Source organism: Dendropsophus ebraccatus, chromosome 1, assembly GCF_027789765.1.
Source record: "Dendropsophus ebraccatus isolate aDenEbr1 chromosome 1, aDenEbr1.pat, whole genome shotgun sequence".
Taxonomy (NCBI): domain Eukaryota; kingdom Metazoa; phylum Chordata; class Amphibia; order Anura; family Hylidae; genus Dendropsophus; species Dendropsophus ebraccatus.
In genome coordinates, this window is record NC_091454.1 from 103,855,054 (window position 1) to 103,872,575 (window position 17,522).

Genomic DNA, 17,522 nt, shown 5'->3' on the forward strand with positions numbered 1-17,522 from the left:
GCTGGTGAGTTATGGTTACATTTTTATTTAATAGATTTTCCTGATGTTTTGTGAACTTAGTAAATGCCCAGACAACCCCTTTACCAGTAATTAGTATAGGTCAAACCAAATGCATCCAAACAATCCTGCTGGTGTCTTTACTTGTCATGTGAGCAAGGCAGCATTGCATCTAATAAATAACTGGAACAGATTTGTCCAGCTCGCTGCTGAGTGGGATATGAACAAACAGTGGTGTAAACAGAAGCTTCCTTTTCAGCATTATAGCACACAACCATCGCTAGGCAACTAATTGTAAGTTTTATTACTGCCTCATTTTCCAGAAATCAGCAATCATCTGTTAACCAGCTTTTCAATGAATTCTGTAAATGCTGACATAATGATTATCCAGGGGTGTGGCATCTGAAGTTAAAATGTCTTTGTCTAGAACTAGGTTGCATAACTTGATGCATGCATATAAAGAAGTAAGGTGTAGTTACTAGTTAATTGTAGTTATGTTCATTATATTACACTGTGTTTGCAGGACTGAAAGTGGAACAATACTACTCTAGCAGCCAATAGTGTAAATGCTGCTAAGATTAGATTGTTGTACTTTCTTCCCATCTTTCCATGTTTGCTTTTTATTTCATTATTAATACATGTATGTTTGCATTAATATGGCCTCTAATTGTAAAGACATATAAGGTTTGTATTGGCAGAGTATATGGGCAAATATGTTTAAACAGTTAAAAAATGTTTTCAAAATAAAACCAATAAGGTTAATTTAATTTAATTATTCAGATTAGGGGTAAAACTACTTTAAAGCGAATGTACCATCATGTACATCCACTTTAAGTATTGCCTATATACAGTATAGAATGGCACCGGTGTGGGGAAGCTGTAGCCGCAGTCCCTCGCATCTCTATGACGCGGCTCCATTGATTTTAATGGAGTGGCGTCATAGAGGGGCAGGGGTTTCTCCCCACTGGAGGCGGGCCAGCTCCTATCTTCAGTGCTTAACCCCTGGCTCGTGAATAGAACACGGGAAACGGGCCTTGGTTCATAAAAAGGACCACGGCACCAGCTTCCCTGCACTGGCGCCGTTCTATACATGGGCAATACTTAAAGCGAATGTACCTGATGTACATTTATTTAAACTGGTATGGGTCATCAGCAAATGACCTATTGCTTAAATGAAGGTTTATGCTAAACATATATTTTTTTAAATTTGTGGCTGAGGTGGGACATCTCTGTCATTGGCTGAGTGTAATAGTAGCAAGTATCTCAACAGATTTCCCTGCAAAACCCCTTAGTGTGGAATCCGCTGCAAATCGGCATGTGTAAACGCACCCTAAAAAGATCATGGACATGTTTTTAAATATTCAAAACATATACAGTAGCCATAATTATCTTTAGGATATAAATACAGCATGACCTAGTGTGTTCTTCAAAAATATCCAAAGTTCTTGTCATGCATGCTCAACGGGCTTGACATTTGACTAATTATTCTGTGCCATAAAACTAAGGCACTTTCTTATATAACAGTTAACAAAAGTAAAATACACACTGTATATATATATATATATATATATATATATATATATATATATATATATATTAGACTATTGGTGTCTTTTCTCTATACTTTGATGTCTTGTTTAATTGTACTAATTGTAAGAATCAATTAAAATAAATAATGAGAAAATATATGCATACAGCATTTTCTGTTTAAATTAAACATTAATTTTTCCCTATCCCCCACTGATATGCCATTATGCGTTATAAAGGGGAATTGTGCTTGACATTTATTCACTAAATAACACACATTACAAAGTTATACAACATTGTAATGTGTGATATTTAAGTGAATGGCCCCCTTCCCCGTGTTCCCTCCATCCCCGGAAATGTGGTGCATTATACTCACCGCATTATCGTCAACCCCTAGCCGCCATCTTGGGACAATGACATTGTTTTCAGGAGGCCAACTGGACCGCTCCAGCCCTTTTCCATGCCGCCCCCCCCTCTGGCGCGTCATCAGCTGCTCAGCTGCAATTGGCTGAACATAGTTATGATCAGCCAATCGCGGCTGAGCAGCTGATGACGCTGCACAGGGGTTCGGCATGAGGGAGGGCTGAAGTGGTCTGGCCAGCCTCCTGAAGATTACCCCTTTAAGTATATATTTTACTGCCATTTATAAATTCCAGAACTTTCTATGTTCAGCTATTTTATATATACTGTAATATTAATCTAACTATAATATTTTATAGTAACACATATTAACACAAATTAACAAAGTTTAGATTTTTTTTTTTTTTACTGAGGCCTGCATGCCAGTTTTCAGCTATGTTCACACACTGTTGTTTTGTGGCCATCCTTTTGAATGGCTGTTTATTGCCGTCAAATTGACAGCCGCCCAAAAAAATAACCGCAAAACAGACATTGTGCAACATAGCCTTCTGGTGTAAAAAGATTGTATGTGGAAAAGGGGCATGGCATGGTACTGCCAAAAAGATTGTATGTAGAAAAGGGGCATGGCATGGTACTGGTAAAAGGGGCCTTAGCACCCAATTCATACATCTGCAAATCTGTGTGCAGCCACGGACCTACAGTTAAGGACAGCACTACAGATGTACATTCGTAGCCATCTGCATTACCATTGACTCTTTCATCAAGAATAGGTAAGCCCCAACACGGACCTATAACACCGACGGTGTGTATGAGGCCATAGCCATCATTGGATCCTTATTTTGTCTGTATTTGCATAAACAGAAAGGGCTAAGTGTAGTGTACCCCTTTAGACATATGTATTATTTGTGACCTTTAAAAAAAAAAAATAGCAAAAGTGCAATTTCATCATATGCCACTGCATAGGGAAAAAAAGTGTAAGCTGGAAACATGCAAAGTAAACTAAAAAGTTACATTCTTCCTTAACCGCCCCCCCCCCCCCCTTCTGTATAGAAATGGAATGGAGTTTCAGTGTCCTATGTCAGAAGGTAAAATAACAGCCACAATGTAAATCATTGCAATATTTCATGGATTATAAAATATAATGGGAATAAAAACATAAACAGTTTTAAATAAATTACAAGTTAAAACAAAAAGTTTTTTTTTTTTTTTTGGGGGGGGGGGGGGGAACTGCGCCCCATCCTATACAGTACATAGATTGTGTCTGTTATTGGATTTTAGCTCCAAAACTGGCAGAGTGTAATACCATTAACAACCTGTGGGTCGGTGTGCTGTTTTTCTTTTCTTTTTTTTTTAAGTAAGCAGACTTTCTTTTCAACCAGTATATTCCCTTACTTGTCTGTACAATACAGAAGTCAAGTAACTACATGATATTATTAAGCAAGTGTACATGTTTTAATAAACATTTTACTTGAGCTCTGTGACAGCAAATGTTTAATATCAATTTGAAATCAAGTATTATATATATACATATAGAAACAACATGTACATGATAGTCTGACGCATTGTATGATCCCATCCATAAACTGCTTTGTCCTGGATGGTACAAGTCTTATAACTGCATGAACAAGTACATACAGTTTAGGCGTCTTCTTTACATCCTTCATGATGCTATAACAGACATAAACATCTCAGTTTCACATTACATGAGCCAGATCTGAAACAGAACAGCAGAGAGTCAATGTGAATTTAATCCATACAGCCACAAGCATTCACTGAGTCTAAAGTGAGCCTGCCCCTGATGTTTTCCTCTCTTTATGGCAGGTGCCTGTTTCAGTGGCCATGATGACTCCCCAGGTGATCACCCCTCAGCAAATGCAGCAGATCCTTCAGCAGCAAGTTCTGTCTCCGCAACAGCTCCAAGCTCTCCTCCAGCAGCAACAAGCCGTTATGTTACAGCAGGTAATGTTGGTTACCTTCCTTCCTTCAACAGTTAATTTTTTCCGAGTGCTTGAATGTTAGGATTGCATAAGCCTTCTGTCATGTTTATGTCGTCTTCACCTTTTATAGCAGTGTATATCACACACAGAAAAATAATGTGCTGTCAGGTGATTGTTTACATTGTCATATGAAACAGAACATTACATTTCTAGACTTGTCAAAGCACAAGAAGTGTCAAAGAGAGATGCAGGAGATTGTTGTTTTATCCATATATAACATGTTACCACTTGTTTTACTCATAATAAGACTATGGTAGTCAGAGACTTTTCCAGCGTTTATATTAAGTGGAAAAATAATAGATCTCTTTTCTATATTAAAGAAAATGCAGTGCACTGAGTTTTAGGAGAAGTGAATAATTTTTATCTAGTAAACAGTCAAGTTGAACCACGAGTCAGTTGATTAATTTTTTTTTAATAGTAAGTTTGTAGAGCAAGTACTCTCACATACAAAGTATAAAGTATTACATATTTGTCAACACTTTTTAATCTTATATCAAACAGTAAATAATGCATGCGAGCAATGGACAGGCATCCAGTATAGTACAATGCATATACAACTAAGGTTGCGTACATACTACCTTTTGTGTTTACATCTCCTGTTTATTTAAGTTTTGTGTAGAATAGCATAATCGTCTGCTCTATTATGTCCAGAAAAAATATTTGTTGCAGTATTATTATATATTTTTTTAATACTATAAAATGAGACTAGCTTCTGCCTCAGTGGGAGTTGCGCTGCAGTAACCTGGCACCATCACTGCAAACAATGTAAAGAGTTGAGGTTTCCGGACCCATATACTTTTTTTTTTTCAGCCCTGATGTTGTGCTGATCAGCTGGGTTTCTGCATCCTGTAGATAGGCCATCAATATACTTATAACTTATAACACCCTTATAAACCTACCTACAACTTTGTACACTTGGCAAGATCCCTGTTTAAAACTCCTGCGGCTCTGCACTACTTCCTAAAGCGAGTTTAGTATGGATCTGCCGGTAGTTCCATAGTCTGCATTGCAATACACTTACAATCAACCTATGGAGCTTACGACAGATCCATACCACACTTGCTTTAGGACAGAGTGTAGAGCCACGTAAGTATTAAACAGGGATCCTGATGCAAGCACAAAGTGGTACGTATCTTTAACACTTCAGAAAAACAAGGGCAAAATATAAAAAAGTTTAAGAAGTTTAAAAAGTTACAAATGAACACAACATAAGAAAATAAGTGATCAAAAAGCTTTCTGTTGCTTCCAGTAAAAGAAAACAAAAAAAAAGATAATTTTAAAAAAGATTAAAAAGAGGATATTTCATTCAACATGATAAAAAAGAATTTCATGATAACCTAGCCTTAACCAGTGAGGAGCATGCACATATAGAAATACATGATGCCACTAGCTGGCTCTGTCCACACTAATATCATGGCTTAAAGGGAATCTGTCAGCTCCCAGGCCCTATTTAAGGTGCTGACAGTCCCCAATGTGCAATGTAGCTGACAGTCCCCAAGTGAGCATGTTCCCTTTTGGTAATTTGTCCGTGCAGTGGATTATGCACAATCTCAGGTCTCCTACTGTAATGAAGTGTCAAAGAGGAGTTGTTTGTGCTGCTCTCTGGCATGCCTCACCACTTCTTCCTTCTTCCTCCTCTTCATAAATAATCAGTGCTGCCCTGCCTCCTGCTCGCTCAGCTGTCAGCCAGTGTCTCTGATTGCAGATCAGTCCTCTGTAGGCAGTTTATTTCTAAAAGAAACACTCCAGGTATAGTTGAATCTCTGAACCTAAATGTGTTGGACCTGTGGTCTAGGGGTTACTCACCTGCCTAGAAACATCTCGCAGTTCATTCTTTGGTTAAAATCCCCTGATGGAAATGAAATATATGTCTTTATTTATTTTTCTCATTATTGTATAATTTTAAGGCTATGTTCACACTCAGTATTCTACAACCAAAAACAGAAGGGGACTATGTTCACACACTGTTGACACTTAGTGAATGGCCATCATTTAATGGCAAATAACGGCCATTATTTCAAAACAACAGTTTTAAAATAACAGCAATTATTTGCCATTAAATGGCGGCCATCCACTCAATTTCAACAGGGATTTTAACCAAAAAATGACCTACTGGCAGGTCTCTAGACAGGTGAGTTACCCCTAGACCACAGCTCCAACACATTTGGGCTCAGAGATTCAACTATATCTGAGTGTTTCTTTCAGACATAAACTACCTACAGAGGACTGATCTGCATTCACAGACACTTGCTGACAGCTGAGCAAGTAGGATGCCGGGCAGCATTGATTATTGATGAAGAAGAGGGGGGAGGAAGGAGTGGCAAGACGTGCCAGAGTGTGACACAGACAACTCCTCTTTTACACTTCATTACAGTAGTATTGTGCATAATCCACTGCACGGACAAATTACCAAAAGGCACCATACTAACTAGGGGACTGCCAGCTCCCACACTGTCAGCATCTTAGGTAGGGCCTGGGAGCTGACAGATTCCCTTTAAGTCTATAATGAAGCCAAGACAGAGCCACTATAAAATAGATATAAAGGAATCCTAATGAATCCCATTATTTTAAAATGGGTTCTATGATTGAACCCTTTTATGGATTTCATAATGATCATCACTTATAATCAGATTTCTGTCAAGATTCTTTTATTTTGACTGTTAGAATAGTGCTGCAGAGTATACTATTTTTAATGCTAAAAGGCAAAAGAAATCATAGAAACATAGAAGATTGTCGGCAGAAAAAGACCACTGGGTCCATCTAGTCTGCCTTTTTAGCATTTCCTTTCTTATTATCTATAAATCGATAAATCTATAGTTTTAGATTCATCCCGGGCAAACAAAAATGGGTACAATTGTTAATAGAGCATAATTTATAACCAATATTGATATAGGCATTGTAGTGTCTGCTGTTCTAGTGACATCCCAGGCAAATCCAAACCTTTTTGCTTATATGTAAAGGAGTTAATGGTTATAAGGACTTTGTGACAGTTTATTATTTTGGGGATTGGATTGCAAGGCAGTTTAAAAAAAAAATGAAGCAGTCATTTGACTTTGGCCTTGGGCTACTACTAGCTTCTGTTCTATGCCACCTGATAATTGACAACACTGTATGCAAACATGTCTAGATGTTTCAAAACACATATTCCGAATAATAATTTCTATTAAATTGCTCGTTGGTAAAAAGAGTGGGGAAAGTTCTAAAGGATTAGTATGGTAGCTAATATAAGGCACAGCTTAGAATCACAGTCCAGTGTAGTGAAGCGTAGGTAATTTGTAATATATGAAACTTTTGCCTTTATTTATTAAAGTCAAAATGGTTTATTCAGCAACAACTACAAGAGTTTTACAAGAAACAGCAAGAACAGTTACATCTTCAGCTTTTGCAGCAGCAGCAGCAGCAACAGCAACAACAACAGCAGCAACAACAACAGCAGCAGCAACAGCAGCAGCAGCAACAACAACAACAACAACAACAGCAGCAACAGCAGCAGCAACAGCAGCAGCAACAGCAACAACAGCAAACCCCACCACATCCAGGAAAGCAAGCAAAAGAGGTTTGTGCAATCTGGATATACAGTATTTTTATGGTAATTTTTGCAGTCTTCAAAGCTTTTCTTGCTATTAAAATGATTGATCAGAACCCACAAGAAAGCTAATTAAGGTTAATATAAATAGAGAATCTTCATTGTTGACTAAAGAATTCAGTATAATCTCTGTGAGACGACCACCTAAATATACATTATAAAATGTTCTTCTAGAGAGTGGTCATTTAAAAGCTGTTACGTGTCTAGATGAATGGGTAGTCTTCTCAAAGAGGTGGCCCTTTGTACATTTTCTTTTATTTCCAATTATTTATATAATGCCAACATATCCCACAGTGTTACAAAGGTTATTCAAGTTTAAAAAAGGCTACTTTCTTGCAAAAACAGCACTAGCCCTGCCCCCAGGTTGTGTGTGGTATTGCAATCAAGCTCTATTGACTTCAATGGAAGTGAGCTACAAAACCACACCCAGACTGAGGACAAGTAAGGTGTTGTTTCTGGAAGAAAGATGACATATTTGCAAGCCTGGACAACAGGGATTGTCCTTGGTCTCTACTCACAATCTAGTTTCCTTATCTCAAACAATAGATACAATGCAAGTAAAAACCAAATCATGTGTTAGTATTTTTTAGAGTGTTGGAGGAAATCAAAGCATCCAGAGAAAACACATGCAAACATAAATCCAACATACAATCTATATGTAATTGTTGTCCTTGGTAGTGTTTAAATCTAACATCCAAGTGCTACAGGGCAACAAAGTAATAATATCACATACACTGAATGGTAATAAAGGGAAGCCACGATGCCAGTACGAACAGAGCCAAGGAGTTCAGCATACATAACTAAACCTAATTACTAAAGTGATGGCTTGATTGTTGCTAAGTATTACTGCTAATATACATTTCTATATAAAGAATAAAGTGAGAATGACTTCCTAATTTATTCTGCTGTATACGTTCACATTTGAAGGCATAAAAAGAGTAGGCGTAGTACCCAACTATAAAAGAGATGAAATATAATTACAGATTTTTTTTTTCCTTTTTGATTCAGTTCAAGAAGCATGCAAAGTTGGCTTATTGTTCAAAAATGGTTGAGCATAAATTTCAAAGTCACGGGGCCCTGATTAATGAACTGCTACTGGAGATTTGGACTGGCGAATAGAAAGTTACAGTTTGATGTGCTCATAAATCAAGCTGACAAGCTAGCTTCTCGGGCCTACCCCGCACTTGTCGGCAGAATGCATCAAATATAAACATAATGCAAATATAACATGTTGAAGCAGGTATTGTAGACATTGTCTTTACGCTGCCCATTATGCAAACCTACAGGAAACAGTTCTGACCTCCTGAGGCTTTGTTTCTGTTTGGATTTGTGAGTAGAATTTTAGACAGGCATCAACTACAGCATAGAAATTGTTCCCTTATTTCTCCTGAGGCTTTGGGCAATCCACATGACTTGCTCCATTATGCAGTCTGTTTTCCAGTGAGTGCATCAGAAGTTTCTCTTTTCCCCAAACTAAAAAGGAAAGGTCTCCTACAGCAGCTTGTCTCTTTCTGAAGTGTGACTGCCATCTTATATTCTCTTGAGTCTAGAAAACTCTGGTTTGTCTTGTAATGCCTCACAAAATTGGAAGTTATACTTTTTCTAATAGGGCAATTCTCTCCTTTCAACATAGTACGGGTTTAATGTATTCCAAACAAGAGAAAAGAAAGAGCTAACAGGCTATTGGAATAAAGGCTACATCCCAATTTACTAATAGATCACCGGAGACTGCACTCATGGGCAGCTGTGGATTACACATACATACTTTGAAAGACACATCTGCCTGTTAGAAAAAGTCACAGCAGTGTGCTACTTTTAGCTTAGGTCAATGTATTTATTACTGTATATCACTTGAAGATTATAAATCGCACGTGTCTGAACTCATACCCACTTTTTATATAGGGCTTACATTTGTGTTATTTGTTTAAAAGTAAAAGATAATATATTTAATATTTCCTACCAAATCAAATATATATATATATATATATATATAAAAATGGAACAGGTGTAGACGGCACTGTGTGGCAGATAGCTCCGGTGGGTGCACGGCCCTCAGGAGTTAGACCCAAACTCCTTGGAAATCCAGACAATAGATAGGAAGGCGGCACTCCAAAAATAGTGAAAAAACAGTGGTTTTATTCACCCATAATGTGCAATACAACGTTTCAGTTTCTCGATGAAACCTTTTTCAAGCAACACATACACATGTGAAGGAAGGGGCTGGTATTTAAAGTCCATAAGCTCAGCCCATAGTCAGTGACATCATAATTACATAATTATATAAACAATCCGCAAAACTATATATTACAGTGTACATAACCCCATTACAAACATAATATAGTGTGAAGTGATAGTGACTAACACTAAAAAATAACGTCCGATCCTCTAGAGATGCAGCAACGTCCATGTAATTCATAACGTATCTGGCTCATATATACAAAAGGGTTAATGAAAGGAGGTTGTCCCTCACCCGGTAACTTGAATAAACCGCTACTCCTCCACGTGTAGTTCCAGCTTGTAAACAAAAGCTCTGCTCATGCTCGGAGGGGTGCGCTCAAGGACTCGTCAGGAAGGGCGTCATAGCTCCCAATCGGCATCACAGAACCGCGCGTGCGCTTTCCAAACGGCGCTCCGTTTGGAAAGCGCACGCGCGGTTCTGTGATGCCGATTGGGAGCTATGACGCCCTTCCTGACGAGTCCTTGAGCGCACCCCTCCGAGCATGAGCAGAGCTTTTGTTTACAAGCTGGAACTACACGTGGAGGAGTAGCGGTTTATTCAAGTTACCGGGTGAGGGACAACCTCCTTCCATTAACCCTTTTGTATATATGAGCCAGATACGTTATGAATTACATGGACGTTGCTGCATCTCTAGAGGATCGGACGTTATTTTTTAGTGTTAGTCACTATCACTTCACACTATATTATGTTTGTAATGGGGTTATGTACACTGTAATATATAGTTTTGCGGATTGTTTATATAATTATGTAATTATGATGTCACTGACTATGGGCTGAGCTTATGGACTTTAAATACCAGCCCCTTCCTTCACATGTGTATGTGTTGCTTGAAAAAGGTTTCATCGAGAAACTGAAACGTTGTATTGCACATTATGGGTGAATAAAACCACTGTTTTTTCACTATTTTTGGAGTGCCGCCTTCCTATCTATTGTCTATATATATATATATATATATATATATATATATATATATATATAATGTATTTATTACAGGATAACTATTGAAGTGTGTCATGCATTGTATAGCTGTCATGCACCTCAATCTTTCCGAACACACAGCAGTATTCCAGAAGACATTTTTAGGCAAAAATTTGTTGTGGATATAGAACACGGAAAAGTTTATGAGTTTTTCTGTTTAGGATCAACTGCTGGCTTTGGGTTACATATATACTGTATAAGCTAGACACTGAGTAAAAGGCTGCAATGTGATAGTGGCCTAAAGCTGTGTATTTCATTACTAGAATCTATCGCATTGAGAAATGTAATGATAGACTTCAATTCATTGTCCTGGAAAAGGCATGTGCCTCAAAAGTCTATGGCCCAGATTTATCAAAATGTAAAAAAAAGTAAGAGTGCCCCAGCTCTTTTGTGGAGTTTTGGCTGCCTTCGCAAAAAAAAGGCCAGAAAAACTGCCAAAGATTATCTTGGCATTTTTTTTTCTGTTGTCTTTGACTTGACTTTAGGTGTGATTGAGGAGTTTTGGGGTTTTTTTTTGCCTTTGTCGTTTTTGAGATGAGCAACTCTATAGAAAAATGCCACAGTATAAAATGCAGTATAACATGCCAAACCTTCAGCGTGCTGCATTTTGGAAAAATTACCACAGAGAGAAAAAAAAATGCCAAGGCATTTCATAAAATTCCATTGACTCGCAGTTAATACCTGGCCACAGCATTTGTGCTAAAAAAAAAAAAAAAAAAAAAGCCATGACCTTTTTTTTTGACATTTTTGCCAAAAAAATTGCCAGTGTGAAACCTGCCAAACTGGTGTAAACTGCCCACAGCAACCAATCACAGCCCAACCTTCATTTTACCAGAAAGTTGCTATCCACAGTTTACACCAGTTTCTGTTTTACTCATTTTAATAAATCTGGGCCAATAACCTTACCTCCAATACATGGAGTAGCTCATTTCAATACACTTGTAATGTGTGTAACTTTTTCATAAAAAAATAGACTATTGTGTCTTATTTGTTAGCAGCAACAATTGGCGGCCCAACAGCTTGTCTTCCAACAGCAACTCCTTCAGATGCAACAACTGCAGCAACAACAACATCTGCTTAATCTTCAACGGCAGGGGCTTATTTCCATCCCGCCCAGCCAGTCAGCTCTTCCAGTCCAGTCCCTACCACAAGGTGATTACATTTTCTAAACACTCTGATGTCTTTGACTCACTTCAAGCATTAGAGCACTAGCAAATACCATCATGCATGACCATTATGTCTGAATCTGCAAACAAGTATTTAAAGAGGTTGTATCGCAAGTTTAATTGCATAGATCAATACAAATTAATGTAAATATTTCCTATGACATGCCTATTATTTAATGGATTCAGTGAAGAGGTATGACATATACTTATGTAATATGGCACTACCTGGTTTTCAAAGTGTGTAGCAATGTACATGTACTCCTATTAAGCTGAATGCTGGTGGATCCACATGCTTAGCTGCTACCCCCACAGCTACGTCTTGGTATGGAGGTTCTCTAAATTGTCACAAGCCAGGGGGGAAGGAGACTAATTCTGCCAATAGCCTGCACCAACATTACAAATTAGAAACACCAAAACATGTGAAATAAAAAATTATGAGAAAAAAAAATATATATTTCTTGATACAAACATTGGAAAGTTAAGATGTTGCAGAGTTAACAGTCAAACATGATAGGCTAATACATCTAGTTCCTGTGCTATGACTCTATTAACTCTGTTATGTATATATTTTAAAACAGTTATTAACAGCATTTATATAGTTTGCCCTACCAGGGCATTCATAATGTGGATGCCCTATAAGCATATGCCCTAAGAGAAAATGTGCAGCCCACCTCATATTCCCCTAACAACTCATAGTGATCAGCTACCTGCTGTGGCTAACATGTTAAAGGAGTTGCCTGTGGTTGTGCTAATTTCAACGAATTTAAACAGCTCAACATTAGAATAAAAGAAAATCAGTAACTTATTTATTTCCGAAAATCACAAACATACACGGATTGACAGATAAATAATATATATTTTTTGCTTGGTCTCATATTTAAAATTCCACTTATTGTTTGTACAAGTCGAGGCTTAATATTCAGGGTCTTGTGTAAAGGCCATGGTGTTATTAATAAGGCATTGTTTTGTCTTACAGCTGGTTTAAGCCCTGCAGAGATACAGCAGTTGTGGAAAGAGGTGACTGGAGTTCATAGTATAGAAGACAATGGCATTAAACATGGAGGGCTAGACCTCACTACCAACAATTCCTCCTCTACTACCTCCTCCACCACTTCCAAAGCATCACCACCAATAACTCATCATTCTTTAGTGAATGGACAGTCTTCAGTGTTAAATGCAAGACGAGACAGGTGAGGATTTGCCTTATTGTACCTTATAAGCATTAAGGATAGGTTCACACACTGTATGACACCGGCCGTTCTGTGACCCAGTTGTGTCACAAAACGTGTCAGTAAATTTAATCCCAGTCAGTACTGCAATATCGTCTGAATGAACTTTATTCCGGTTGAATTGGGATGCGGGCGCATTTGGTTGCGCCCGCATCTCAATTCACCATAGCACTCAAAGGAAAGTACGGCCAGAGCTGCACTTCCCGTTGTGTAAACTGACAAGTCTGTGTGGCTGCTATTTAATGAATAGCGGCAGCAAAAAACTGACGTTAGTTTTTCCTGTGGCCGCTAGGAATCCTGGCTGGGGTGTAGTGTATACTATGTGTATACACTCAGGCCAGGATTCCATTGAAATTAATGCAACATATACTTTGAAATAATCATGGCCGGTTTAATTCAAAATATTAAAATTTAATAATATTGTTTGAATATACCCTAACATTGTATAGAGTAAAGAATAAACATATATTTCAGATGTGGTTCTTCTCCATTTTGTATTGTGCACGCATCAGAGAAAACCCTAACATTTTTAGGCTATGTTCACACAACGTATATTTTCGTAAAACCTCGGCCGTTATACAATGGCCATTATTATTAAGGAAATATACGTTACCTTGCTGTCTATGGGATCCCGCCTGGAGCATATCAACATAGTATACACTCCAGACCGGGATCCCTAGCCGCGCCGCAAAAAAACTGTCATGTCAGTTTTCTGCGGCTGCTATTCAGTGAATAGCGGCCGCAGAAAACCCTGTCAGTGTCCCCTCCATAGTATGCAGTGGGGACTTCTGATGCGGGGGCGCACAGATGCACCTGCATCAGAACTCTTTGGCTGCAAAGATCACTGCAGTACTGCACTACCGGCTGGAATGATCTTTTCAGGACCGGCCTTTCCGTGACCCAGTAGGGTCACGAAATGTGCCGCTGAGTTCTGATGCGGGCACATCAGTGCGCGCCCGCATCAGAACTCCCCACTGCACACAATGTTGTATGACAGGGTTCATTGAATATCGACCTTAGAAAACGGACATTTCAGTTTCTTGCGGTGCCACTAGGGATCCCGGCCGGAGTGTATACTATGTGTATACACTCCGGACGGAATTCCCTCAGCCTTCAGCACAACATAAGTTCCATACTAATCATTGCCGTTGCAACAACGGCCCTGATTGCTGCGGAACTTACGTTCTGTGACCATGGCCACAGAATGTGAATCCTTAGAATAGGCCATCAATATCTGACTGATAGGATTTCAACTCCACCTCAACCACTGAATGAAGGCTCTTATTAAGTATCCCACCCCCTTGTTTACCCAGACACAGCGCCATATTTTTATTAGGGGCTATGCCCGGTACCGCAGCTCACAGCAGCTTAGTCCCATTCAAATGAAAGGATGGGCTAAAGGTAAGCAGTGAATAAGGTGCTAAGATCTGTGACCTCTGAACCACCATAGATTCACCACAGGCCACCAATATTATAGTAGACCTCAACACCATTAAATGTGTTAGAAGTTCAGTACATTGGGGCTCATTGAGGGGAAAAAAATCATATTATAATTAGTTGTTAAATTTTTAGCCGTTTGTTTTGAATTAAACATATCCAAATTATATATACTATAGAAAGTATATATCTGTGTGGTAAAAAGACAAGGGGCAATCATGTAATTTGTCTTCACTTGAGGCAGAAAGGCATCAGAGCCAATAGACTTTGTGAAACAAAATGTGTGCATGGGTTTGGTTCAACAATGCTGAAAACATTATTTATAAAAAAAATTGTTGTTTTCTTAACAATCTAAGCAGAGTATGAGCCTAGTCACTCCAGGAACTATATTATTTAGGGAGGCTTATTAGAAACTAGTGGTTTTGTCATTTTATATTTTAATAACTATTTTGAGCCTGACAATACCATTCATTTTAATCACAGAAATCAGACTTTGCGTGCAATATATTAGAATAGCATTGTTAGTTTACTGAGCTAGGATATATTGCAATGGTTATATTAAGTTAAGGTCATATGTCAGAATTACCATGCACTCTTGTATAGTAATTTCTTCATTTTTTATTAGAAGTCATCTTTGGCTCTATTTCTTCCCTAATTGGAACATCATCCTGCCTTGGCAGTTGAACTATTCAACAGAACGATTAAATTTTTCTGACTGCTCTGAGCTGAATTGACCTGTTTTGACCTGTTTGTCAGTGATTGTAACCTGACAGGCGCTAGCAGACTCCAACGATTATGGCTTTTGAGATTAATCGGATGCTATTCTCTTTTTACCACAGCTCGTCACATGAGGAGACTGGGGCTACGCATACCCTCTATGGCCATGGTGTCTGCAAATGGCCAGGCTGTGAAAGCATTTGCGAAGATTTTGGACAGTTTTTAAAGTAGGTTAACTTTTACACTCCTTATGGGATTTTCTTAGTGAATAGATCACATTGTACAATACTCATTAATAACAGACTATCAGATGAAAGCTTCTGTTTCATGTCAGTAACCACCTTCTTAATCAAGTGTGAGTCTGAAAGAATTGAGGTGTTACAATTACACTCTACCAGTTTCATCTGTATGCTCTTAAAATAGATATTGGTCTTTTTCTCAGACTGTATGTTAATGGTGTGTAATTGTTAGTTGTCCATTCCAATCAATATTGAATTTTTTATTTTTTTTTTAAAATGCAAAAGTTTTTTTTCTTTCCATTGAAGTCAATGGAGGAAAAATCATTCAACATCAGTTGTTCAATCCTGTTCACACATTAAAACACACCAGGGCTTATGTGTCACCATTTAGCTATGTTCACGCAACATCAAAAATAGAGAAAAGGCGTTTTTCATATTTAAAATAACGTCGGTTTTTGCCGCAGTTTAACTAACTGCAATGGCAATGCATTGAAGTCAATGGAAAGACGGACGTTCAATGCACACAATATATTGAATAACGTACGTTTTTACCGCGGACGTCAAATTAATGATCATGATCATTATTTCCGGGCCGTCTTTTGCAAACAGCAGACGTTTTTTATTAGTTGTTCACACAGAGTCTTTCTTTTGTCACCGCTCTTTCTCTGTTTTTACCATTAAATTCAATGGACTTTTTAATTAAGACACACCCAAAGTCCAATCAGTAATCCCAAACTAGAATAATGTACCAGTAGCGGTAATTGCACTAAGAGAAGGCTAGGCAGCTAAATTACATCCGTTATTTTAAACTCAAAATAGTGGACATTATTTTAAACGGAGCTCAAAAGACATTGTGTGAACATAGCCGTCTTGTGGCACAAGTTTTGTGCTTAGAAAAACAATTGAAGGCAATTTGTGTGCAAGTATTGATACATTTAGTACATTTTCCTCAATTATGTATGGATAAAGGGGTTTACCCCTCTAAATAATGTTGGTGTGTCTTTGGCTTTCTTTTTGTAAGAAACTGAAATATATACCTGGAATACACTAGTAGACATTTAGGCTATAATATGCACTGATTGTGTGTATAATATGGACTATTGTGAGTACAGTAATAGAAAATCTGCCTGACAGATGGAGACTACTCCCCCCCAACTTCTCAGTTAACATTGCCTTCCTTTATAGGGAATGGGGAGAGACAAGAAGAACTACAAATCAATGTGCTTATATGTCATTTGCCATAATTTGTGACTTTTTCCATACCAAAAACTGGTGCAACTCATAGAAAGAAAATATGGCCTAATGTGTATACGTTTGGCACTTTTTTTGTGTGTCAGCGTAAACCAAGTGAGACCTTTGATTGTAACTGATATAATAACACCAGAGTCGAATACTGATGTAGTACTAAGGTATTCATTCTAGGGAATAGTGATTATGAGGTACATAACAAATACTTTTTATACTTGGCATCCAAGGAAGCACAGTATATATTCATGTGGAGTCCCTAAAGCTCCATAGTATATAGCTTTACAGGGCTCCATGTTCTAACGGCCATGTGGGATACAGTAATCATGTTTTTCTGTGCCCGGATAACCCCTTTAAATAAGTTCATCTATTTTTCTCATGTGTTAAACATATCAGTATACTGTGAGATTAGTCTGTGTCAAGCTTTCTGATGTCCTTATCTGACATATAGTTTTCTATTGCTCTTTTACAACGTCTTCAGATGCTTACAATAGCATGCATTTTCAAATTCTGTATAAAAATGTATCCAGAAAAAAAAACATATATAAATGAACTTGCCAGAGGGTTTTATTTTTTTTTTTCAAGATGAGTAACTTCACAGGCTGAAGATCTTGTGTTGTCATGGTGCGGTTAACAGGGTGAATGAACTGTTTCATGCTTCATCAACAATTAAGTTAATTAGCTTATTTGAAATGGCACTGCTTTGTTGCCAGGATGTTGGCAGAAACATCAAAAAGATGTGTTTACAAATGGTAGACTGTCTGTGGGATATAGGGCTGCGACACCATAACTACAAAACATAACA

The 17,522-nt window shown here is 38.0% G+C and overlaps 1 protein-coding gene across 14 annotated transcripts in view; it reads left to right on the forward strand.

The window, feature by feature from the left end:
* FOXP2 (forkhead box P2) overlaps positions 1-17,522 on the forward strand; it is a 209,106-nt gene that overhangs the window by 124,506 nt on the left and 67,078 nt on the right. For 7 of the 14 annotated variants that reach the window (XM_069976224.1, XM_069976213.1, XM_069976277.1 and 4 more), the window contains 5 exons: positions 3,706-3,843; positions 7,192-7,437; positions 11,680-11,836; positions 12,827-13,040; positions 15,356-15,460. In XM_069976224.1, the coding sequence (XP_069832325.1) occupies positions 3,706-3,843; positions 7,192-7,437; positions 11,680-11,836; positions 12,827-13,040; positions 15,356-15,460 (860 nt within the window). The remainder of the gene's footprint in view (positions 1-3,705; positions 3,844-7,191; positions 7,438-11,679; positions 11,837-12,826; positions 13,041-15,355; positions 15,461-17,522) is intronic. The other 7 variants (XM_069976301.1, XM_069976238.1, XM_069976274.1 and 4 more) reach the window with 5 other exon arrangements.